The following is a 25,175-nucleotide window of genomic DNA, read 5'->3' as shown; positions in this document are numbered from 1 at the left end:
GTAAGACTCCTATTCATAGGATATATGCCTGTTTTTTCGAAGGATTGTAAGATATTATGCCTTGTACAAGTGAGCTCCCAAGCCTTTTTAAATATACCCCAAAACATATGCTTTGTCATACCAACAATCCTCTTGCTATTGTGTATCAAATCATTCAATAATGTACTATAATTCGTCAAAAGGGCATCAAAGATTCCAATGTTGAGAGGCTGTAGTCGATGTATAGAATGAGGGGGGAGAATTAAGACAATAATCTTTAATTTATTGCATTTTGAAAGGAATTTCATATTGATATGACTAGAATGACTATCGATAATAAGTAGATGATATCTTCCACCTGCTTTTCGATATATAATAGGATCGAATACATTTATAAGCTAATATAGGCCAAAAGCATTCGACGATTACCCATTACTTGAGACTCCAAAATAGGCTTTATCCTTCTCCCCTACATCCTGAACCCATATATCTTATAGATCCTCTAAGTCTCCTTTATAAATAAGAGCAGGAGGGAGAGCTGTCCCATCAATGCATATAGCTACCAATAGAGTAATAAACTCTCTTAATCCATCTTGCCTAGCTTTTGTTACTCTGCTTTTATTATAAGTGCTAACACTCATTATCCTCTTTATAATCCTCTTTATACTGATTATAAAGCCCTCCTCGTCTCAATTATATATATCTCTCGGCTGTATATCATATTTTATAATCACTTTTATCAACTAAATTAAAAAAAGAAGAGCATTAGCAAAAGCGTTTTAGATAATAAAGATCAACAACAATAGAAAATAGCTCAAACCAGATTATAAAAGTAATCAAATATAGCAACATTATCGACTTTTATATACAAATTATCAATACAACAAAGATACCGACTTTTAAGACGTATTGAATACCTCTTAACAAAATTACTAATCCAATTCTTTCCCACCTCTTTATCTAATATCTCTTCTGCAAGGTTTCTGACTATACAGCTTGTAAAAGGGATAGATCTCTATATCAGCTTATTGATTTGATCAACTAAAACCTTCTCCTAATCATTAGAAAGCACTTGTTTCATATCAAAGAGGAACTATTTTCTCAAGATAGTTTTATCTCTATACCACCAGAAAAGTGTGGATCGATCAATTTTAAAGAAATTAGTTATCTAGATATATTTAAAAGCTTGAACCCCTTTCAAATGATCTAATACAAGCTTTATACAAGTCTCTAAAGACATATCATCGATGTTTGAAGCCATAATGTTGATATTTTCAAAGTCGTGCACGTAGTAGGGACGTGCACATAGTGGGGAAATCGGTTACTTCGGGATTGGGATCACTGAAGAATCTCTGCAAGATCTTTTTATCCTTTTCTGATTGAACGTTTTTACTTTTCCACGCCACATTGTAGGTGTGAGAACCTGAGTGAATCTGATCTGTTTCGTGAAGATAGCACATGGCTTCCATCATCATTTTAAAATTTATCATTCGGTTTCCTAACAGATATCTATTCACTCACTCCAACTCGTACAAGTGTACCTTTTGCTATGGCCGCTCTAAGAATTGAATCGTCTCCAACGGGTTAAAGATGATCACCGAGCAGTCTCAATCATTGCAAAAGTTATTGCAGCATCAGTCGGAGTTCCTCCAATAGAGACCTCTTGTATGCAAGGGGAAGCATATAGTGCTACATATTATCATCATGTGGTATTGGTAACATATTGATCTGAGATGAAGAGATCTACAAATTCCACAATGAAAACCTACAAGATGCTCGATCCAGTTTATTCTCCACCAGATATTCTCTTCACGAAAGTGCAAACCCTCACAAATACTTTTAACTTGCAGACGTTGCCCTTCCACATACATGAAATACTCTTCGCATTCTGTTTCTATTACACCATAGATATATATGTATCCCAAATTGTCTCATGTCGACTCTTTCCAAGAACATATACATCGCTTTCCCATAGCAACAAAATCAATTGGAACATACATTTTGTCTCGTTCGTTCAATCCACATTGATATGCACACTAGCCCTATGGTTAATTCGGACGGACGAAGAACGATCGAACATGGACTGGACAGGAAGGATATGGGGATATACTGGGGCTGGTGGCCTCGTTCAAGCGTTTGCTATGGGGTATTTCTTGTGGGATTTAATGGCTAGTGTGGTCCATTTTGATATCCTTGGATGGAGCTCGTTGATACATGCACTTTGCGCGCTTTTAGTGGTTGGCATTGGTTTTGTGAGATTTTCATTTCTTGTTCCTCTCCTAAAAACCTTGTGAAGGCTATTCAAGGGAGTAATCCTACTAATGTATGGGATATTCAGAGACCATTCGCAAATTATTATGGCCAAAACTTCGTCCTTTATGAGCTTTCCACTCCGTTTCTCAATATCCACTGGTTCTTCGACAAACTCAATATGACGGGTTCCAAAGCACAACTTTACAACGGCATAATACTCCTTCTAACATTTTTCTCGTGCCGTCTCGTTTGGGGTATATATCAATCTGCAAAATTATACCAAGATATATGGGGGGCTTTCCATACTCCCACTATATCCGTTCCAGAATTCAAGAGCCCTGGAGGCCCAGAATGGGACATTTTCAGATTCTCTAGAGGATCTGAAGAGTTGGCATTACCGATATGGTTAGCTTGGGGATATTTGGGAACAAATACTATATTGACACTCTTGAACATTTATTGGTTCAAACAGATGATTTCTGCCGTCTTCAAAAGATTTTCGAGAAATGAGAAAGTCTCACGAGCAGACAAGAGAGAGTAGGATTTTAGACACATCGCACGCTTTGAGCCTCTTCCAGATCTTTCTAGAGGCTTGCTTATACATGTTTCTAGAAGCTCGGAAGATGTTTATGATCTTTTGAAGATGCCGGGATGTTTGCTGTCATGTCCACTAATCTTAATACCCATATAAACATCTGCGCATGAAAGTTTTACCCCATCTCCTTCCAGTTTCGTAGCTTTCTTTGTCGAACGTGGCTTTATGCTGATGTTAGGAAAAGGCAATGAAGCCACCAAAATCATCGCAATAATCACGAGTTGATTAAAGGTCATTGAAATATAAAATTTGTGGAAATCTTCATTTCAAATATCATCAGAGTAGATGAGTGCAAGGAGGTGAAAGGTGTTCCATTTCTTCAACTGGATATATTTATGCTCTGTTCAATATGTTCCAGACCATATGAGTTTCATTGTGATTTTCAGCGCTCCGTACGCGATTCGACCTCGAGGCACTAATTCTTTGTTGCTTTGTGTAGCTTTTCTTTGACGTCTCAATCCATAGATTCTGTTGTTCTATCTATTTACATAATTTCATTGCTCGCTGTGATTTGGAATTTGTCGTTCAATTTATTGTTGAATGCCCGAAAATGCTATCAAGACCAGTCGAACATACTGGAAAAGAGGATCAGAACATCCACAAAGCTGTCCATGTTCCGCAGGCCATCAACAACTTTCTCAACCTTCGTGATAAAGAGAATAAGAAGAATCGTATTTCTGGAAGCAATTTACTGGATTGGCACGAAATTCGTATGTCTCCAAGTTCTCTAAATAGCTTACAACAACTAACAGCACCATGGAGAAAATTGGCAGCGGTTAGTTTACCTGACACATTCTCTGGAATATAAGCTAAATGCTTTGATAATCTAGAGATAATGAATATATCTTAACTGGATATCGGTAGCCTCCTCATACTAAAAGCTTATAAATCTAAACACTAATAAATCATAGACCTGCTTCGAATTCATTTCTCAAGTCTCTTTGGAGTTTAGGTTATCTACACAACGAGACAGGTAAATGAGGTGGTCCCTAATTATTTTCAAACACAGCTTATGAGTAATAACGTCCAGTCAACATATGCTCTCATCTATTCGGCTCAATTCTATTCGCTTCGCTTCCATTCATTCTCCATAAACGAAGTTTTCCTCGTTTTGCAAATGCAGAAATAGTGGATATTAATGTATTATCGACAATTTTCTTCGGGGTAGCAATCTGTTTTCTGCTATCAGCTATGTATGTCTAATAGTTAGTCCATTATATTCATCTCTTAACTAAGATGCCAATAGTTTTCATCTCATAGCAAATCACAGTAAGAGAGTCCATGTAGTGGGCAATCAGTTTGATTACCTAGGTGTAGTGATATTGATGTGGAGCTCTACTATTCCGACTGTCTATTATGGATTTTACTGCGATCCGGTTATTCAGAGAACCTATTGGATGATGGTAAATATATTCCCCTGTTTTCCCCTTGCCATATCTCCTATTAGTAACCAAAAAAGATCTCGATTTCCGCAACAGCTTGTGCAATCACAACATTTCATTCCGAGTTCCATCATCCAAAAGTACGCTCCTATAGAGCAACAATGTACAGCTGTCTAGGACTTTCCTCTACTATTTTTATAATTCATGGTCTCATAATCTATGGATACGAAATGCTCAGATGGAGAATGAGTCTAGATTGGATGGGGGTTATGGCGGGGTTCAATTTACTTGGTGCTGTCGCTTATGCTGTGAGGGTAAGGTTTCTCTTCTCTTTTCTCCTAGTTCTCTCACCCACTTTTAATTCGCCATGGAAGAAGAAATAAGGTTAACAGAAACATCCAATACGCAGATACCAGAAAAATGGTTTCCACATCGTCATGATATTTTAGGTTCCAGTCATCAGATTCTTCACCTCATGGTGATTTTTGCGGGACTAGCACATATGTTTGGGCTTTTGAGAGCTTTCGATCATATACATAATGAAGAATTCCATTGCCTTTGACTTTTTTGCTAGAAAACACGCCAGATATTCTACATGTATTTGCAAGTCAAACTTAAATAATTCTGGAAACTTAGTTACTGTATCGCTAGTAAGGTCCGCTCAAAACTGCACTCGATTCTCACCCCTAAAAATACCAGACCCATTTTTTCCTCATCAAGAACACCAGCTTTCCAAGCACAATGAACTCCACATCCCGCGATACAACACCCCATCTCGTCTCCTCTCGGCTCAAGTCAACTAAACCCATATCTCGACCCATTTCCCGACCCCGAAATTATCCACTCCACAAAATGTTCCAGATCCGAGATCTCAGCCCTACAGAACATCCGGTCTCTATTCCGGTCTCACTATGACGGAAATAAAAATTTTGTTTTATTGACCCAATGTCTGACCAACCACCGTCTTGTTGGCAATATACGGCCCAGAAAATACAGGTAGAAGAATAATATAGTTTCATATATATAACCTCCACACCAGGCCGAAGTCAGCATTCGATATAATCATTTCTTGTATATAATTTTCTGCGCACATTAAACCACGTGAGAAACCTTCAGAATCTGTATCTATCTCCATCGATTCTTCATTAATCAATTATTTTCTCTCTTTGGATCGTCAAAATCAACATGCCATCAAAAGCCAACACCAAGAAAACACTCCAAGATCCATCTTCAAAAAACCATTCAAATTTACATACGCAAATATCAACTCCTCAAAAGCAATCTAATACTTCCCACAGAAATCCTCATACACCTCCCGCTTCTATTTACACAATAGAGTCCAATTCCGACTCCGAGTATTCGAACCATACATCTCCATCTGAATATGCCTACTCTTCCTCCTACTCATCTCCCACTTCTCTCCACGCACCCGAAACCCCATCCTTAGAATCCTACCAAGAAACTCTCGATGCGCAAATAATAGAATACTTTCACTCCCACCCCGATAAACCATATCTGCAGTCCCAATCCAAATCAAACCGCACAGCCTCCCCACCCCATCAATCCCTATCACCATCATCCTCTCTCTCCCCCTCCTCTCATTCCCACTCCCACCCCCCACCCCTCTCCTCCCTCTCCCACCTCGACCACCACCTCTACAACAAACTCCTCCGTTCCCGACGGTACGGACACCTCGCACTTTCCGCCTATGAAAACGAACTCGCGCGACAAAAACTCACCCATCGAATCTCACTTCTGAATATGGAACTCCGCGAAAAAGGAGAGGAGATGAAGAGGCTTGTTGTGCAGGAATTGAGTGAGGAGCAGGGAGTGCGGGAAGAAGCGATGCCGAGTTGGATGGGGGAGGTGTTGTATTGGGGGGGTTGGGAGGAGGGGTCTGTGGGTTTTTGGGAGGGGTGGGAGGGGTATTGGGAGAGGTTTTTTGGGGAGGAAGGTGCAGAGAGAGGGGGGGAGGAGAGGGGAAACGGAAGGGGGGTGTGGAAGAGGTGGGGGAGGGGGATTAGAGGGGTTTTTGGGAGGGAGGGGAAGAGGAGCTTGAGAGGGGGATTATGAGATGAGGTAGTAAGTTGAAAAAAAGAAGAAAAACTTAATCTATTAATATATTTTTATGAAAAGTAATAAACAGAAAGAAAATGTGAAATATAAAACAAGATAATTATGAATATAAGATTGAAATTAATAGCTGTAATATAAGTATCTTAATAATCAGAATATCTCTAAATCAATTTCTTATATGTTTAAAAAAAAGAAACTAATATATCTGAAATAACATATATTGATTCCCTCCAAACATATCTCATCAGCATCAAAGACTTCCAGGTTACTCTTAACTCTTAACCACTACATAGAAAAACACTCAAAAACTCTTCAAACTAACATATTCTACTCAATACTTTACTAAACTCAATATCACATTCAATAAATATCCTCGTCCAAATCAATAAATATTAAGCTTAATATTGCGCTCGAAAAATATGATATTAGATTTAATCTAATATCTCCTCATGTATTAGGGCTAATGTCGAAAAAGATTGACCTGGAAGTATACTTATTTAGTTGAATAATAGTATATAATATAATAATACAAAGATATATATTATTCCTCCTTTCATACCCACCCACTCAGACGAAATAGAGAGGTTTTTGGAACTGCAAGCAGGAGGAGGATGAGAGGAGAGGATTATGAGATGATTTGAAAATACAGCCAAGTCCAAAACAAGCAACGACAACTATTTTCTTAACATAATAACTTACAAAAAACAGACTGATTACCCTCTTATTTTTATTTTGGGAGTGAGAAACGCAGACTGAAAAGGGCTAAACAAAGATGATATAACAATTCAACAATTGAAAACTCAAAAACAGTAACATCTGCAGCCAAACTATCTTCTCTACTACCAGAGCCTGAAAGTCTCAAGAGATCAATTAGAAGACTCAAAGATTGCAATTATTCTTTCATGAATTATTAGAGGCTACTATTTTCTGCTTCACGGTATGTACAAAAGCGCAACTCTACCATCCTGCTTATTTGACTAGAAGCGTAAAGACTAAACTATCGTAAAAACGTACTCTATTATCTCATCTCATATCCATCATTTCTAATTTATCGTGATATTCATCATCCACAAACACTACATATCCACTCATCCCACAACTTCAATCTCATCCTCATTCTTCTCTGAAACCTCAACTACAGTAGTAGTCTTCGTATCGGTAGAAGTTTTGATAACATGAGGATTAGTCTCAGCAGAGCTAGACTTTTCCCGCTCCTCCCTAATAGTTTCCAATTGTTGTTGAAGATCACTGCCAAGTTTTGTTTCCATGATAGGCTTGCTCTGTGTATCAACAAGTCCAAGCTGTACGTGTTCAGAACTGCTAGCATCATACAAAGGAAACGGACAGTCTCCTTCACTATGATATTGATAAATCGATCGTCTTGTAACTTCAAAGTTTTTCTTGACTTGATTAACATTCTTCCATTCCAAAGTCAGACCCGTAAAAATCGTAAGAGCACTTGTGATAATAGCCAGAAGAAAAACCTTCATGATAGCTGCGTTATATGCTAACAAAACCTCTGGAAGATATTGCGCTGGAATGAGAGTTCGAAGTTCTGTAGCACCCGTGTGTAAGATCAGTGAGGTTGGTAAGGAGGGAAGATTGAGAGCCGAAAGATTTTTGACCAATTCATGAGAGAAGATGGCTTGACCAATGGTGACGAAAATCGTATCCCCAAGAGTTTGGAAGAAAGGTATAAGTGCAAGACCAATTGATATATCATCATCTGGAAGAGATGCTTGAACTGCTAAACTGATCTGCTGTATACCTAAACCGAGACCCGATCCAAAGACAACTGGCCAACTCATCCATTCTTTTGGTCCACTATTTACTTGTAATGTGGTGAGAAGTCCTGCGCCAACCGGTGCGATGATTGATGATACAAGAATCATTGGAACATAGTAGCCAATGGATCTTTGGAATATTGCCGCGAATAGGGTGGCGAAGACCAGAGCTAAGACCAATGGGAGTGTATGAAGACCAGAACCGAATGCGTCAAGACCTTGAACAGCTTGGAACCAGATTGGAATGTAGTACACAACAAGATAGAAAGAGCATGAGTTTAAAAAAGAAAACCATGCTACAGAAGCAACAGATCTTTGCTTGATAATTCGAATTGGCACTGTTGCATCATCTCCGGACGTAAATTGGATCGTGACGAATGTTATAAGTAAAATGCCGCCCAAAATGAAGAGGAGGATGCTTCTTGTATCACCCAAGCTGTATAGATTGCCTCTAAATTGCAATGCTAGAAGGATGCAAACGATACCTGCAAAGAAGACGAGTGTTCCGATGGGATCCATTCTTCGAAGCTTTTGGAGAAAAGTGTCCGTATTTTTCCTAGATTTTCCTTCGACAACGAAGAGTAGAATGAATACAGCAGCTCCGCCCACTGGCAGGTTGATGTAGAAGCACCATCTCCAAGTGGCTTTTTCGGTGAAGACGCCTCCAATTAGAGGTCCACACACTGTGGCGATAGCGAACATACACCATAATAAACCTTTATTTCCATGTTAGCTTAAAATACTTGAGTTTCCCAGTGGTCTGTATCTCTTACTCATGAAAATAGGGCGACGATGAAGTGGCACGGTTTCGTTCAGGATTATTATAGCTCCATTGACTAAAATGTCAAACAGTCAGTGATTATCTTACCAGAGAACTTTTCGGAGAGCATGAAAAGAAGAAGATAAATAACACAACTCAATGATGATGTTGTATGTAGAAGCTTTATGCAGAATCGAAAACAGAGAAACTCAAGTCGTGCATCACTCGCACTTACGGATACCCGAAGAACCTAGGCCAGCTTCACTGTGTCAGTTCCGAAGATTAATATAAAAAGGACAGAGGACGACTTACCAATTGCTCTACCGAATATAAAAACCTTAGAGCTTGAGGCGGAGCCACATACAGCAGACTAAATATGAATTAAAACGGTGGTAGATACGTGTGTAGAAGGATCACTCACCCCAACCTCAAAAATGATAACTGCGATCATCAGAACCCATTTATAGTTGTAGAACTTATAGATTTTTCCGACAACCAATTGAGTAGCACAGCTTGTTAAAAGATATGCAGATGCATACCATCCGATATCTTCAAGTGTTTTAAACTCATCGGTGATAGCTGGGATAGCAGTACTAAGAATTGTTCGATCCTAAGTTTTGTTAGTATCACCGCATTGCTCGTAAACGGAAGGAGGCGTCGGAAGTTCGGAATTGCAGTATGCAGAAGTGATAGTATGCATTGCTTGAGAGGTCTTAGGATATTCTGAGCCAAAGAAATCTTGAGGAAGAGAAGAGATATGAAATGGGTTGGAAGTAGAAGGAACAATCAAGGGTTAAATTCGAGGAATATGAGATGGATTCGCGTCTGCAAAGGAAAGGACTTACAAGAGCTACAATCAGCGCAATCAGGTAGAGAGATAACATAGTGACAATCATTTTTCCTAATCCAGGATATTGTCCATTCGCATCGTTGAATCTAGTTCCCCAGCGATTGACGCGACCATTGTGATTGGAAGTGGTTGATAATGGAACACCGAAGGAGCTGATTGCTGCGGATTCACCAGAATTATCCGATTCGATCGCAGGACGAACCATCTTGGCCTTTCTCTTGTTAGTAGTCACTTGAGGGCATTCTCTCAAGAATTGAATTTCAGATGCAATTTGAGAAATCGAAGCTGGCAATGGGTCTTGAGCTAGGAAGCTTACAAGATCAAGTCGTTGACCTTGGGGCAATGGACGAGGAAGCATAATTGAAGCACGTACGATGTTTATGGGACTTGGAGTCTGGATAGAAGTAGAACAAAGACGAATTGGTACTTTGTTGATACTCGATCTTAATGTCGTGTGTGCGAAGAAGTCATGTCAAGATGGTTTGGCGAGAAAAGTATTGGAAGAACAAAAAGTGAGAACAGAAGGCTGATAGACTCGCTACTCACCCAAATTTGAAGACAACGAGATTTCATAAAGCCTTATGAGTAGAGGAGAGTAGAATGATGAAGTCAATAGTAAGAGAGTTGCATTGTTATGAAAACATGAATAGACAGGTATACGCAGCTGATAGAGGGATCAAAGGATAAGATAGAGTGGACAGAAGATAATGAAATCCAGTAGTTTTTCTACCATTCAACAGACGAAGAATGTTGTCTTGTTACTTTGACACCAACATCCTACCAAATGAAGCAATAACGAGGTTCACGAGGCTCACGAGGCTCACAAGGCTCACGGGGCTTTCTTCCTCCTTTCATCCAATAAGAAAGCTCAAAAAAGGTTGAACAATCAAGGAAAGAACATTGTCGGGACCGAAGAGACGCCGAACCTCCGACCCCGACACCCGACACCTCGAGAAATTGATTCCAAGAACCAAACCACCATAGGGAGAAGTAAGAATATTCTGAATTTGATAGTATTCAGTAAGGTCATTAGTAAGATGATTGTACGAGGCTACAAGTGGTGATGTATATCACTTGATATTACCCGAAAGGGATCTTTATATGATTTTGAAGACTGCATCCATATTGAAGCATCCGACCACGCATTTATCCCAAAGCAAACAGAAAAAGAAAGTCAGCAAGAAAAGGCTTTGTTTATAGTTTGGACCCAAACTCCCGACGGTTCCGAATCTCCGGCCATTGGATACGAATGTGGTAGGTACATACGAATACAATACGAGTCAAGTTATTCAACTACATCGTCAACTCACGACCCCTTCATCACATCAATCATCCTCTCTCTCATAGGTTACGGCTGCGGTGGCTTTGATCTTCACATATTGTATATCTTCATATCTTCATACCATTATGGAATCAACTCCTCAACCTCCGGGTCCAACTATACCAACACCTCCAGCCCAACCAATTCATCAAAAGATAACTCGTGGTCATTCTTGTATTCTCTGTCAACAGAGAAAAGTACGATGCGACCGGCAAAAACCTCAATGTTCAAATTGCGTCAAAGCACATGCTGAATGTATTCCAAGCACACCTGCTGCTCCACGTCGAAGGAGACGGAAGCTTAGCGAATTAGACGTTGCAGCAAGATTAAGGAAATATGAACATTTGTTGAGAGTTAATGGAATTCGAATCGACGACGATGGTGTTACTGGTGGTGTTGGAAGTGCAAATGCAAGCGGCACTGAAGACGGAAATGCTGATGAATCAATTTCCAGTCGCCAAGAAAAGACACCCAATCCTAATCCACAAAACCTTTCAATAACCAATAAAGGTAAAGATCCAGTAGCTACTACTACAGCAATCGGGACCGAAAATGACGATAATCACAATGGTCCACATAAACATCGATGTGATCATAGTTCTCATGAATTACATGGGCATCGTTCTATGGGCTGTGCTCGTGGTTCGAAAGCTGGAAGAGGTCGATTGTACTCTAAACATGGTAACTCTCGTTATATAGAAAAGTGGGTAGCTCTCGTTGGACTTCTGTTACCTGACTAGGTCATTCAAATGCATTGCTAACTAATTCTAGTACTGTCTGGGAGAATCTCAGCAATGAATTACAAGACCCAAAAGAAGCATTCCAAGTCTCATCGGAAGAAGATGATAGCAATGATAATGCTCTCTTTCCTGAGGAATCAACAATTCTTCTTGGTAACTTGATCAGCTCAAAAAGAAATCTCAGAAGTCTTCATCCACAACCTGTCACAATCTTTAGGTTATGGCAAATTTTTCTGACCAATGTAAATCCATTGATCAAACTGTTTCATGCTCCTACAGTTCAAGAGATGATTTTAGAAGCAACATCAGATATGGATCATATTCCGAAACCTACAGAAGCCTTAATGTTCGTTATATACCTCCTCTCCATCGGCTCACTCAAAGACGATGAATGTGAAAGTACATTCAATGAACCAAGATCAATACTTTTGACGAGATATTCTCATGCCACGCAACAAGCCCTCATTAATGTCAAATACATTAAATCTCTCAATTTGACTGCTTTACAGGCTTATTGTTTATTTCTTGTAAGTTATTATAAATACCCCTCGACTCCTTTTACCCGAACCGAACGACCTAGACGACCCCACCACCCCTCTCCGACATACTCAAATGACCCTGTGCTTCTCAACTGACTTCAAATGAATAGCTTGCAGCTCGTAAGCATTATGATGCTCATGCATTTTGGATTTTGACAGGTTCTGCCGTTCGAATTGGTCAAAGATTGGGTATTCATCGTGATGGATCGTCTCATAATTTATCTCCTTTCGACACGGAAATGAGAAGAAGAGTTTGGTGGCAGATTGTTTTTCTTGATGGTTTTGCTGCGAAATTATGTGGAGCTGGATTTCCCGCCGTAAGTGTATACTCTATATTCATCTGCTCTCGGCTTTGCAGGTCTTCTCACCACAAATTTATATCTCTTCATTCAGCTCGGAGTCATTTCCCATCTATGTTTCAGCTTTGCTAACTTGACATTACGTAGTGGCTCGCAAAATTTGATACAAAGTTACCACTAAATGTTAGCGATAGCGATCTTACCCCCGACATGATAGAGCCTCCACCCGAGCGCGCAGGTGCAACTGAAATGCTTTTCTGTTGTATTCGATACGAAGTTTCACAAGCTATACGAAAAGCTAATAGCTTTGGCAATGGGGGACGTGGTAATGGTCATGGTCATGGGGGAGGTGGCCGTGGTGGACATAGAGGTGGCGGCCATCACGGTGGTGATCCTTCGGATATTCCTCCTGGTTTCGATGTCATTGCCGAAAAGGATAAGACTATTGATGAATTGGAGGCAAGACTTCAGGAGAAGTATTTACAGTACTGTGATCCATCGATACCCTTACATTTATTATCGATTTATGTTGCGAAATCTGTCATTTGTACAATGAGATTAATGGCTCATCATCCAAGACAATACCCTGATAAAGGTGCAAGTATGCCACAGAAGGAAAGAGATATGCTTTTCAATGAATCATTGAAGATGCTTGAATATGATGGTCTAGGTCATTCCGAAAAGCTTGTTCAAAGATATCTGTGGCATATTCATGTGCATTTTCAACTGGACGCATTTATTTATTTGCTCAGCGAGCTTCGACGTAGGGAAAAGGGAGAATTAGTTGATAAAGCATGGCAACAAGTCGAACTTGCATATGAGTTTCGCGCAGAAATGCTTAACGATACTAAAAGTAGTTTATACTTTGCCTTGGGTAATTTGGTACTCAAAGCTTGGGAGAAAAGAGAAGAAGGTAGTCGTTCACCGGATCAAGTTACCCCGCCAAGATTTATATCAATCTCAAGATCTCAAAGACAAAAGCACGACCAAGTCCAAAGATCTATAGAGCAACATGATGATATTTCGGATCCATTTAGAACGGTGAATCACTGGCAAATGCCAGCTACAGCCGAATCTTATGTTAGACAAAAGCCACCTGATTACATACCACCACCACAACCATCACAACCAGGACCTTCAATGCAGATGCCAATGCAAATGCCTCAAGAACAACCATGGCTCGCTTCAGATTCATTCCTTGATACTTCAATGCCTGATATCACTCCTATGGATTGGGAATATTGGCAAACATTATTGGATGGGGATCTTCCTGCTTATACTGGTCAACCTGGTAATAACTATGATCAAAATTGGTAGAGGTACTATGATGTGAGAGTAATCAGGGTTTCGGATCATTCAGCGGCTGCATTTAACCTTTACCTTCTTCAGCCTTCTCGTACATATGTCTAAATCTCGACAAATCAGCCTGAAATATATGCTACACAATGCTGACAGCATTAGTTTACTGCAATGCAACTTATCCAATCTATCGGTTCGGATTCTAACATCTGGAAAAATTGACCGTAATGAATGATGTATATCTGTGTACCCCCTCTTCAAGCGGCTCAAAACACTCACCGTGTGGATGCCTCGTCATGAGGCTATTGACTTCTTCAAAGAAACCGGGCGTATACAGAAAAGCATCACGATTGTTATAAAACCCTTCGGTATATTTTGCATCTTAAATATGATGGACATAGAACTCGGAACTGTCTCAAAGCCTGCTTAGTTAAATTCTAAACACCCCACTACTCACGATTATAATGGCTCCTATAACCCGAAAGACTCGAATTGTTCCTCACACGACAATTTTTCCTCGTGTTTCAAAGAGGATAACACAGACTATGACCCGACGAGGTATATCTTCTGCCGCTACCATTCTCCTCGATTCAGGCGCTGCTTCAAAATTTAAAGATCAACTCTCTACCATCAGATCAGTTACAATTCCTGTTGCTGTTATAAATCCCAGGTCAACGACGCCACAAGTCAATGTAGCAGAGACGATGGATTTGAGCAGTGGTGCGATTGTGGGAATTGTGTTGGGTTCTATATTGGGGTTCCTGGTGTTGTTGGTGTTTGGATATAAGTGCTGTGTTGATAGACGATCTGCGGGCTGGAATGCGAGGTATGATGGAGATGGGGATGAAATTATATATGGGGATAGGAGAAATAATGGAGAAGGACGAGGAAGAAATTTGAAAAGTGGTGCGAGAGGTGGGGGTAGAGAGGATTGGGAGATGAGGTGTGAGTATGATGATGGTGATGGTGGTGGGATTAGGAGGATTGATAAAGTGGTTGTGGGAAATGAGAGGAGAGGGAGAGGAAGGAGATATAGGAGGATAAGGAGAGAGAGGGATTGGAAAACGGATGATAATGATTGTTATAATAGGAGAAACAGCAGTCGTGAATGGGAAAGAGGAGGGAATAGAAGAAGAAAAAGAAGGAGGAGGAATGCATGGGTAGTAATTGAGAGAAGAGGAATTCTAGGTTGGGGCAAACCTGTTAAGAACTCAAGGGAAGAAGTTTACGGAGAGGAATAGAAATGAGAGGGGAATGTGGGGAATTTGGAAGGCCGGTGAGGAGTTGGAGGGGAGAGGGGGGGAATAGGAGGATGGAGTTGAGTGGTTGTGGTGAAGCGGGAGGGGGAGGGAAAGGGAGAGGGAGAGGGGGAGGAGGAGATAAGGGGTTGAGATTTGATGTTCGGGATTGAATTGGATGTTGATGGTTATCGTAATCTTTATATACTTTTTGATTTTACTGCGACGCGATGATTGTATGAATTTCTCTACTCGGAATCAAAGAATTCTTTCACTTTGAGAATATGAAGATATCGTTCGAAATAATTGTATATAGATATATATATGAATATTCGAGATTTATCTTGCTTATTTGTTGTTATTTGAAGAAGTGTAGCAGTTCAAAAAGGAAAATATAAGGAGGAGGGGAAATTTATAAGTTTCGTCTGCGCGTAACAATGGTTTTGGTGCGTGGAATTATGGGGCTGTGTTTATTGAGGGTGGTACCTAGGTAGGGTTAGATTTTTCCATGGGATTAGTTGTACGATAGTAGATGGAAAGATATCAGATGTGATCTTTGGATTTTGTGGGATGTAGGTGCGGATGGGGGGTATAATGATGGAGTGGTTACATACCTACATCTAAGAAGCTTTCCATAAAGGACAGACTAGTAATCAAGTGGTATATAAAAGGATATTCTCTCTTGCTACCCTTCTCAGAAAATACAACTTATTAGCCACCACTAAACAACCTGTCTTATGAGGTGGTCTTTGGTTTTCATTTTAGATGGGAGTGTCGTTTCGAGGTTTCGAGGTTTCGAGGTTTCTATAGTGATCAATTTTGTGTTACTGTTGCTACCATTATTAGTGTAGAATCGCAAGTCTGATTGTCAATAATTGAATTTCCACTGTGAAAATTAGATATTAGGATTTCGATAACAATGCTCGAAATCAAGAGTATGTTTATATTCTCCCATGTTATTTCATTCGTCTGCTGTAGACAAAGCCTATTACAAACAAGCAAGAATCACTCAGAATCTCAGAACATCCCCTGGGATAACCTTAGCTTACGGAAATTTTACGCTGTATTCTAATTTTTCTAGTCTGGTATGGAAATTGTTCTTTTGTGGACGCGAGTGCTTGGATCCTTTATATGTATCCGGAATAAGTTGGGTGATGACTTTATTGATAGGGTATCTTTATCTCAGAAGTTCGTACCTCAAGACAGGCGAATTTTAGCTAGATTATGGTGTGAGAATGTCTAGTGGACTCGCTTGAACTCCTGTTTCTCCCACGCAGAAAATTTGAGTCGCGTGATTGAGTATAAATTGATCACGTATTCTACGGATGTGGGGAGATTAGATACCAAAGGATTGCCAGAGCAAGGAGTCAGAGAGCAGTAAGGAAAGGCGAGAGGATGAGGAATTTTCGATTGTGTAGCTTGCTGATTGCATGGAAGAATGTGGGTTGGGCTAATGAGTTGCAAGAATGGTTTCAAAGTTTTTGTTGTTGAATAGACTTACTGTTGATGGTTGTTCACTGTCAGTCCTCGAGTTCTTTCCATCAGTAGATGGGCATTTTTAATGTCGATATATCCCTCTAAACAGGTGCGGATCTCGGAATTAGATGTATCATATAGAAACCCCCCCCCCCCCCCCCCCCCCTTTTAACGTACGACCTGGTTTAGACTAAGCAGCAGTCTCGAAGCGCATCTTGAGTGGTGTAGCCAACGACTGGTCTAATACTGTATCTGGAATATGATGATGGGTAAGAGGAATTTATACACCCGAGAATGTTTATCTGGGAAGTGATAGTTGCGCAGAGTCCAGGATTGCAATTGTTTGTAAAAGGAAAGAGCATCTTTTTGCACAAGATTTGGAGATCGGTTGAGGGTTTGTAAGATTTCTGCGCGAGGGAGGTATATAAATCCCTATTTGGCATTCTTGTTAATGTTTCCAAGACACGAATTCTGAGCAGATTCAGTATCTAGGTGTGAGATGTGAGATGCAGTTTGATGTCTCGTGTTGTGTGAACATCCATTTGTCTTTGCTCCTTATTTCAGAAGAGGTGTGGAAGCTGTGAATGGTTGTTGCTTGTTGTCGTTGTCTCTTGAATATTGTCGTATCTTAGCATGAAATTGCTGTTGTCAGTCTTCAAATTTATTAAAATAGTATGAAGGATTTGAAGGTAATGAGCACGCTTGATCATTGCTTGACATCACTACTTGCAACATATTACATTTCTGTCTTTTCAATCACTCACTCAAAAATGCAGCTGGGGCTGTTCTTTGACAGACTGAAATTTTATGCTCGAGGGCTTGATTGTGAATCGAGTCATTAATATGTTCTATCTTATGGACCTCAAAATTATATTTTCCCCGCTCGACTCTTTACCTGAGCCAAATTTCTCGTTTCGAGTGGGCAAGAACATTACAGTGGAGCCTTCGCCAAATTATGTTCGGAATACTGTATAACAGAGTAGTTATAGCTCTCAACTTCCACCAGTGATAGTGAAGGCGGTTTCTCATCTGATCGCATGGGACTCCTTCGTGACCGGGTATAGAGATGATCTTTAATAAGTGCCGCACTATGTCTTCTCCCGCTGTGAAGCAAAAGACTAGAGTAATTTTACAGTAGATTTTTAGCCTGTGGACTTTGTTGCTGTCAGATCATCGCGGTATTATCATCATCTCTGGAGGTATACTTCATTTTGAATAATCTAGTTTTACGAATTCCGCCAACTAGCGAGCAGATTGGTGACCTGCATCCTGAATTGCCATGGATTAAAAGAGCTGCAAGATGTAACCTAACATTACCAAGACTCTTGGGTAAATTTGTGACAAGAGTTTTCCCTTTTAAACACCACCAAAAACCAAAAGGCTTTGAATCCTGACTTCCCCAAAAGCTTCCCGACGTAAGAATTCTCGGCCACTATGAGTAGGGAACTCGGCAACGACCATAACTCTGATATCCTTAGCCCCAACGCCAGCTTTCATCAATAACTTTAGCACTGCACAGAGCGTTCTTCCCGTTGCAAGTACATCATCCACGACCACAACAGAGTTACTTTTGCTAACCAGACCTGGATCCATCTCAAACCTTTTCTGTTGTAACTCGCCCGATTCCGTAGACGAGATATGTGATGGCGACTTTTCGACTGAGATAGTGAGTGGTGGTAATTTGCCAGATCCTCGAACTAATGCCAATGGTATACCAGTCCGAGCTCCTAAAGCTGATGCAAACACAAACCCACCGGATTCGCAACAAACTAGAGTATCGACTTTAGCCCATTCACCAATGAAGTGCCTTTGCAGCAGATCTGTGCATAAGGTCAATCCACCCGGTTGTTGACAAATGTCCAGTACGTGACGAAAAATCACACCCTGACGTGGATGATTGGGTACCGCTCGTACCATATTTGCAAGTTGCGTGAAGTCCTCATGTAGGAATGGCAGGAGAAACTTTTTGGCAAAAGTTTCCGCAGCTTCACTTCCTGCTGTCTCGTTGTCAAATATGAGACTGGGGCAATAATGTAAAGTGGACAGGTTTGGTCCATCGAGGTTCGTAGCTATAATTTCTTCATCATGGTCCCCTTTGCGAGCTCGAAGCACCATTCGACTAGCGTTGACCCGGACATCGAGAACTCTGCTGTCTGGTACCAAGTGTGAGAAATTTGTAAGTGGCGCCTCGTCTCTCATGCCAGTAATGAAAAGCACGTCAAGATTACCAGAATCACGTACAACACTCTCAAAGTGTTCCATTGGTAACCGAGGCCGATTGACCACCTGTTTCTTGTAGAATTTTGTCAATGCTGGTCGGTGTTCTTCTTTATAAGAACGATCCGAAAGAAGCCGATTGATATCTGCACCAGTCTCTGTGGCATATTCTCGCTTAGTGGCATCACTAATACTGACTGAACGTGCTGTGAGCATTCGACTGGTGCATGCGGTCATTACGGTGACCCAGATCTCAGCGCAAAAGTCTTTACCAGCTGCACTGTCACCTGTGACAAGAATAACCAATTTCTGTTTTATCGGAGGCTCAAACAATGGGCAGGCGTAAGCTATAATATTGTATGGGTCCATAGTACGTTTTAGCTGTGCCAGACGCGGCAAGTTTACTCCGAATGCATTAGTCACCAGTGTCTTATCCCTAGGGTCTGGTCCAAGGTCGGCACTGTAGACCCCGGTAGAAAATGGCAACAACTTCTTGACGATATCATAGACCCACTGAACAGTGGTTTGAACTGGTTCAGTTCCAACTTGGCTGCGAGACCAGGCGCCAGTGACGACACAGGCAAATTCCCAATCACGGCACCCAAAAGCAGAGGCTTCTGTTGTGTTATCACGAATTGCCCCACCACAATGTAGCAGATGGAAATAGCAGAATGGTGTGGGGCGGTTCCGGATAGCTGCTGTTAAGATATCGATGATTTGGGTATCTTCAATATCATTGAAGAACAAGCATCGCTTAAATGAGGAGGTTTTTACATGCCCGCCGTGCATCGTCGATATGTACATTTCAGTCTCAAATAAGCCGACACTATCCACTTCTTCGCATTGGTTGACTGGTCCCAGAATACTGTCTACCAGAGGAGGCACTTCGAAGTTCTTGTTCCTCGAAGCTTGAAACAAGGTCACTCCAAGATGCAGCTGATTGTTATTCGAGTACAGATATGCGTCTATTGAACAGCTCCGAGGAAGATCTTTAGCGATAGAGTTGATATCACCAAGCTTGAGCCGAATTTCGGTGTCTTTACTGACAGGAAAGATCCATTTGCGAACGGAATAGTTCGGAGCCCAAAAGCTTTTGAAAGTGACGCTGATAACAACCCCGAAGTTTGTTCCAGCGCCTTTGATTGCCCACAACAAATCGATTTCGTTTTTGGGTCTTATTGCACCGGCTGGCAAATTTTGGGTCGGTACTTGTCCGATATGGAGGACCTGACCAGAAATAACACTGACTATAACAGCACCTACAATATTGTCGCAAGCCAGCCCATGAAGCCTAGATAAATGCCCAATGCCGCCTTGTAACCATAAGCCAGCTCCCACACTTGGTCGAGAGCCAAAAGGCACTGTCAAACCCAACTCCATCGCTTTTTGAATGATATCTCCTGATTTGCATCCGGCCTCAGCTACAATTAGAGAGGTGGAGCCAAGACGGGTATTATCTTTATCTACACCATCACTCGAGTTGATAACGTGTACTCGATTGAAGGCTTCCATATCGAGTGAGACGACATTGGGCCACAGACAGTGTGCGCTGTGGCCACCACCAATTACAGTAAGTTTTGATTTATGCTTCAGAGCCCATTGAATGCATTGTTGGACATGCTTCACCGTTGTTGGCCTGAAGATCGAAGTAGGTCGATGCAAGCGAGCCTCCCAGCTTTTGAAAATTCGGTCTTCTTTCGCTAATGGTATCTGTGATACGAGATAGGGTAACACATTCGCATCTCTTGTCATGGATACCATACACTGAGGCGAGCTGAACAACAGATACCCTGGCAGCTTTTCATCATGAAAAGCCAAGGTGCGACATGTCTCTCTCCACTTGATTCGTAAAGCAATATCCACTTCCACATCCTGCTTGATGAAACCCGCGACGAAGGGAGAAAAGGCATCCAACGTCTCGTTTTTGTCTGCTACAGAGATAGTCCCTGTTGGAAAGATAGCCGTACGATAAGAAGTCAATCCAGCAAGCTCAAAGCACTGGTCGCGATGAAATATCACTACTTTTCCACTTTCTGGGCTTGAAACAAGCATTTTTAGCGCTTTTTTGATGAATGTTTCTTTCGGCTTCATGCCATTCATGCTATGACAAAAGAGAATGAGATCGAAAGTTTGCCCGTCATTACTAGGATCTGTTTTGATGATATTGCTCTTCTCTTCATCATCGAAAACAAAAGGTACTCTATAGATATTGGGTGCAGTTTCCAAGCAAGGAAATGGCGAGTTGGATTCCGGGTAAGAAGAAATCCAGTCTTCCAAACTTGTAGCTGATATTGTGTTGGGCTCAAATGCAGCGTATCTTCTAATCTTCCGTCTAAGATGGAGGGGCACATAACCAAGTACGCTCTTTGGACCGGGTCCAATCTCAATCACTGAAAAAGTGGAACGTGTAGCGAGAAGTGAGATTAGTTGTTGAGATAATTCGGGGATGATAAAGTCTTCGTATGATCTCCATTCTGATCCATTCATCAATATGTCGAAACCTTTGTTGTACTGAGAGTCAGATAACGGTTGATTCGGGGACGACATCTCCGTCGTGGCATCCCTCATAAGAGCCTTTTTCAATTCATTGAAACTAACCATATTGCTTTAGTTGATTGAGCAATGCGTAAATAGAGCTTATGAAAGAGTGATGTGGTTATAATCGATTCTACAAACAAAAAAAGCCCAAAAGCGAGTTTATGCAGTCATGCGCCCGCAACGTGCCAAGGAAATAAGACGCATTTATGGAACTAACAGTCTATTGGGAAATCATCAATTGTTCATACATGTAATCACTTACCAGAACAGATCTCGTCATTTCGTGGAAATTAACAAGATTTGGTGCTTTAACTCTGCCATAAATTTAATGGTGTGATACTGGAAACAGCGGGAAGAATCATCTTTTGAGTGGATAGGTATGTATGGTAAGAAGTATGAAGATGTTTGACTAATATGTTTTGATTAAGTGCAGGCTTAAATGCTATTCTGATGGCTAATGTGGTGGGTGACATTTTGTGCTGTCTTGCATATTATAATACTTGTGTGACCATGGTTGAATGGTGGAATGACAGCCAAACAAAAAACGCAAACGAGAAACAGATGTCATACAAACAAAAATGGCAAAGCTTTCTGTAAAGACATACTGTGCCACCAACTTAACTCTCTACCCATCGTGAATAGGCTCTGAATTTTGGCGCCTATCACAAGCAGCAATGCTCAATGAAAGCTATGATAGCGAAAGCTCCCTAAGCATGAAGCTTCCAGGGGCTGTTATTCTCGAGTAAATACTCAGTCGTTATGGTATGGATTTCTTTCTCGAATTTTATTATCATATAAGCATGTCAAGGTACGGTAAATACTACAAATTCAAGGCCTGAATCTTATTTCTATCTCTACCAAACAACTAGCTCCGCTTCCTCAGTTCGAGCAGTGCATGAAAGTTCTTTCGTTCCTTCACTCCATCTTTCAATACACCTCTCATACATTGAGTCGATGTCAAAGACCCCGTCTTTCTACCCCTCTCATCATCATACACATATGTTTACACTCTATAATGACTGCGACTCCTAGTGGCTGTAGCGCGTCTTCTATTGCATCTGCTATCTGCGTCGTCAAGCGCTCTTGCACTTGTAACCTTCGTGCGAAGATTTCGACTATTCGTGAAAATTTCGATAATCCGAGCACTCGTCCGTTCGGAATATATCCAACATGTACCTTGATTTTACATGTGGTTCGTCTATGTACAGATAGTGAGTCTTCAGATTTTCAAAAATGGGCACAAGGTTTCACAGAAAGGCTTCCGAGTCGAAAATAACTGTCTTTGCAATAAGTGATTGCATGTTATAGAACAATCCAACGCAGTTCTGGAAATGAAGCTGTAGACTTCAAACAAGGAAATCTTTTCATCAATCCGTAAATCAATTCTCGCACGCAAGCACACAGTTCTAGGGGGGTGGAAGGTGGAAGAATATACCTTTCCGAAGAATGGCAACATGTGATGTTCGCACAAACTGAAAACATCAATATCGCTCACAATCACCATGTCCTCCATTTCTTCATTGAAAATAGCGCCATTTAACACTTCATTCGCTTTCTCCTTGTATCCTTTTGTGAAAAATTGAAGCGCTTTTGCGTATCTGTCGGGTGTTTTTCTGAGACCTTCACGGTTTGTATCTTCCCCGATTTGGCACAAAAGTTTGCGGATTGTAGCTGCAATCTCATTTGGCAGTCCCTGAGGGATTGAATCTTTCAAGCTCTGGCTGGAATCTTCATTCGCATTCTGGCTAGGGTTTCGAGAAATGAGGAGCTTTAGGACAAGTTTGCCTAGATCGTTGAGATCATATCCATTGATAATCTCACCGATGCTATCGTCATCCCTCAAAATGAATTCATCATCTGATCCGCCAGGGAGAGCTTCAGCTGAGGAGTTTGGATTGATAGACATGATTTTGTCTATTGTTCCTTTAAGGTCTTGCGATGTGAAATTTAAATTGATAGCTAAGCCGAGATCTCAACAAGAACATGTGGTAGCTGCTCAATTCAAAAGGTTACGATCCTTTTTTATTAGGAAGTCAAGGTCTGCGTCATCCATCTAATCCTTCTCTGTTGCAGTCAGGATTAAGTGTAAAGGTTTGAGCAATTATCACCTTCTGAGTTCTCGCAAATGACAAGGGTTTCCAGCTGGAAGTTTGTATATCAATCATAATAAAGGGTAATCCCCGTCAACCTGCTTTTACGGAGTTGTGCAACATATCGTCTTGTTAATGCGAAGTTTTCCTTTTTTGCCAAAAAAAAAATCAAATATGCAAACAATTATCTAGTACCTCTTGTTATGGCTCTGTATGCCATACTTTAGGATTGGAGGTCTAATAATTCAAAATGATGGGAATGATCTCAAGTGAATCGGAAATTCCGTAACCACACGGTAAGTAAATTCCTTTAAGATCTAACAATTTGAGAATGGGCAGTAGATAGAAAGTCTAGAGGTGTATAGTAAATGATTGCTAGCTACAGTTTAGCAGGTCTCATTGCATACTGATCTCATGAGCCATTGTCGTCTGATTATTTTCACCGTCTCTAATCAATGGGATACTACAGACGTATTATCATCACCTCAATCGTCATTCCAGTTGTATGAAAACTGGATCTGGAAATTCACACAAGGTATGACTCAACCTTTGAATCATAGTAGGTCCTCGGTCGCTCTTGTTGCGCTTCTCTTGGTCGTGTTATAGTTAAGGTTAATCTATAAGGAAGTGATAAAGATTTATGTTTTATGTTGTATGAGTTGGAGGGGGATACGAATGTATGTTTGCAACTATGACTACATCGAATAACCGAAATTGTTTCACTCATTCGTGTAATACTGGATTTACTAATAGTACGAAAAGTTAGTGACTTATCATAGTGGATGAACTTTGTTAGATCTCGTCGTCTACCTGTTTTAAAGTCTAGTGGTTTCAGTCAAGAAAGGCGAATAATAATATATAATTCCGATCTATTAGACCATTCCTAGTCCTCACAATATGATTTTACGCGGAGCAGATGATGTCAATAAGATGAGTCCTGAGATTCATAATGTTTTGATAAGGGATTAACTCCCATGCAAGCAGAAGGAGAAGCAGGCTTCTGCAAACTTTATCGCTGTTACTAAATGCTATTACGTTCTTACTGTCAAGTCACAAAGGGGCAAGGGGCTTGGTTATCAGAACTATGCAGTAGAATTCCTATCGTCAAATAAGATAACTCGTTGTTCTCTTTTTCTTTGAAATTTGAATCTCGTATTACCCAATTTTCAATTGACCTTCTTCGAAGGAAAGGTATCACAAAGACAAAATATGTTCGTGGTGCAGATACTCACAATCCTTTACAAGTAGTAAAACAATGGCAGAACCAGTACATTTTATACCCACGACTGAGAAGCTTAGTGGTTTTCAATGGACCAGAAAGATTACCAAAGAAATAAGTGCCCCATAATATCCCAAGATCTCTAAGTCCATAGAATAAGCGAGTGATTATAAATATACTCATCAATCTCACCTTTTGACCTCACTATAAGTGAACAAAAATCAGACGTGAAGCCATGAGGAGTTGATGGGGACGCGAAATTCAGATTTCTATGTTTCCAGAATGACTATCTCGACGGTAGAAAGAATCCGTTCTCTGTAATAATGGGAATAAGAATGACGCTGAGTATATCGTCGCTTTCTTCGTCGTGATGAGAAATACCAACTTTCCCGTTATCATTATTGAATACTCATTGCCAAAAGTCTGGCTCTCCCAATGAAATATCTGTGCGAATAAGTTTCATTTTGCATACTCCTCCGAGGCACATATCATATCGCGCGGAAAAGGTGCAATCTATAAG

The 25,175-nt window shown here is 40.7% G+C and overlaps 7 protein-coding genes across 7 annotated transcripts; 4 read left to right on the top strand and 3 right to left on the bottom strand.

The window, feature by feature from the left end:
* Nucleotides 1-1,736: 1,736 nt before the first annotated feature.
* Nucleotides 1,737-2,922, top strand: EAF02_001050 (uncharacterized protein; the record flags this gene model as incomplete). The annotated part of the gene is made up of 2 exons (XM_038897098.1): nt 1,737-2,231; nt 2,318-2,922. The coding sequence occupies 2 exons, from the start codon at nt 1,737-1,739 to the stop codon at nt 2,771-2,773; spliced, it is 951 nt and encodes a 316-aa protein (XP_038763957.1). The 3' UTR covers nt 2,774-2,922.
* Nucleotides 2,923-3,377: 455 nt separating this feature from the next.
* EAF02_001049 (uncharacterized protein) lies at nt 3,378-4,771 on the top strand (the record flags this gene model as incomplete). Its single annotated transcript, XM_038897097.1, has 7 exons — nt 3,378-3,537; nt 3,660-3,687; nt 3,739-3,800; nt 3,858-4,020; nt 4,074-4,230; nt 4,287-4,523; nt 4,619-4,771. The coding sequence occupies 7 exons, from the start codon at nt 3,378-3,380 to the stop codon at nt 4,769-4,771; spliced, it is 960 nt and encodes a 319-aa protein (XP_038763956.1).
* A 2,420-nt stretch (nt 4,772-7,191) lies between these two features.
* Nucleotides 7,192-10,037, bottom strand: EAF02_001048 (uncharacterized protein; the record flags this gene model as incomplete). Its single annotated transcript, XM_038897096.1, has 6 exons — nt 7,192-8,785; nt 8,843-8,905; nt 9,065-9,088; nt 9,142-9,199; nt 9,251-9,439; nt 9,675-10,037. The coding sequence occupies 6 exons, from the start codon at nt 10,035-10,037 to the stop codon at nt 7,374-7,376; spliced, it is 2,109 nt and encodes a 702-aa protein (XP_038763955.1). The 3' UTR covers nt 7,192-7,373.
* A 702-nt stretch (nt 10,038-10,739) lies between these two features.
* Nucleotides 10,740-15,148, top strand: EAF02_001046 (uncharacterized protein). Its single transcript, XM_038897094.1, has 4 exons — nt 10,740-11,703; nt 11,772-12,267; nt 12,390-12,596; nt 12,726-15,148. Exons 1-4 carry the CDS (start codon nt 11,087-11,089, stop codon nt 13,893-13,895), a joined length of 2,490 nt encoding a protein of 829 aa, XP_038763953.1. The 5' UTR covers nt 10,740-11,086; the 3' UTR covers nt 13,896-15,148.
* On the top strand, nt 14,423-15,118 carry EAF02_001047 (uncharacterized protein; the record flags this gene model as incomplete). Its single annotated transcript, XM_038897095.1, has 1 exon — nt 14,423-15,118. The coding sequence occupies one exon, from the start codon at nt 14,423-14,425 to the stop codon at nt 15,116-15,118; it is 696 nt and encodes a 231-aa protein (XP_038763954.1).
* Nucleotides 15,149-17,947: 2,799 nt separating the features above from the next.
* EAF02_001045 (uncharacterized protein) lies at nt 17,948-21,409 on the bottom strand (the record flags this gene model as incomplete). The annotated part of the gene is made up of 1 exon (XM_038897093.1): nt 17,948-21,409. The coding sequence occupies one exon, from the start codon at nt 21,407-21,409 to the stop codon at nt 17,948-17,950; it is 3,462 nt and encodes a 1,153-aa protein (XP_038763952.1).
* A 1,316-nt stretch (nt 21,410-22,725) lies between these two features.
* On the bottom strand, nt 22,726-23,252 carry EAF02_001044 (uncharacterized protein; the record flags this gene model as incomplete). The annotated part of the gene is made up of 2 exons (XM_038897092.1): nt 22,726-22,752; nt 22,782-23,252. 2 exons carry the CDS (start codon nt 23,250-23,252, stop codon nt 22,726-22,728), a joined length of 498 nt encoding a protein of 165 aa, XP_038763951.1.
* Between the last annotated feature and the right edge of the window lie 1,923 nt (nt 23,253-25,175).

The sequence above is a fragment of the Botrytis sinoallii genome (genome assembly GCF_014898435.1).
Source record: "Botrytis sinoallii strain Bc 23 chromosome Unknown BSIN_001, whole genome shotgun sequence".
In the NCBI taxonomy this organism is placed as follows: Eukaryota; Fungi; Ascomycota; class Leotiomycetes; order Helotiales; family Sclerotiniaceae; genus Botrytis; species Botrytis sinoallii.
Note: the sequence above shows the minus strand (reverse complement) of the source record. Positions and strands in the feature narration are given on the sequence as shown.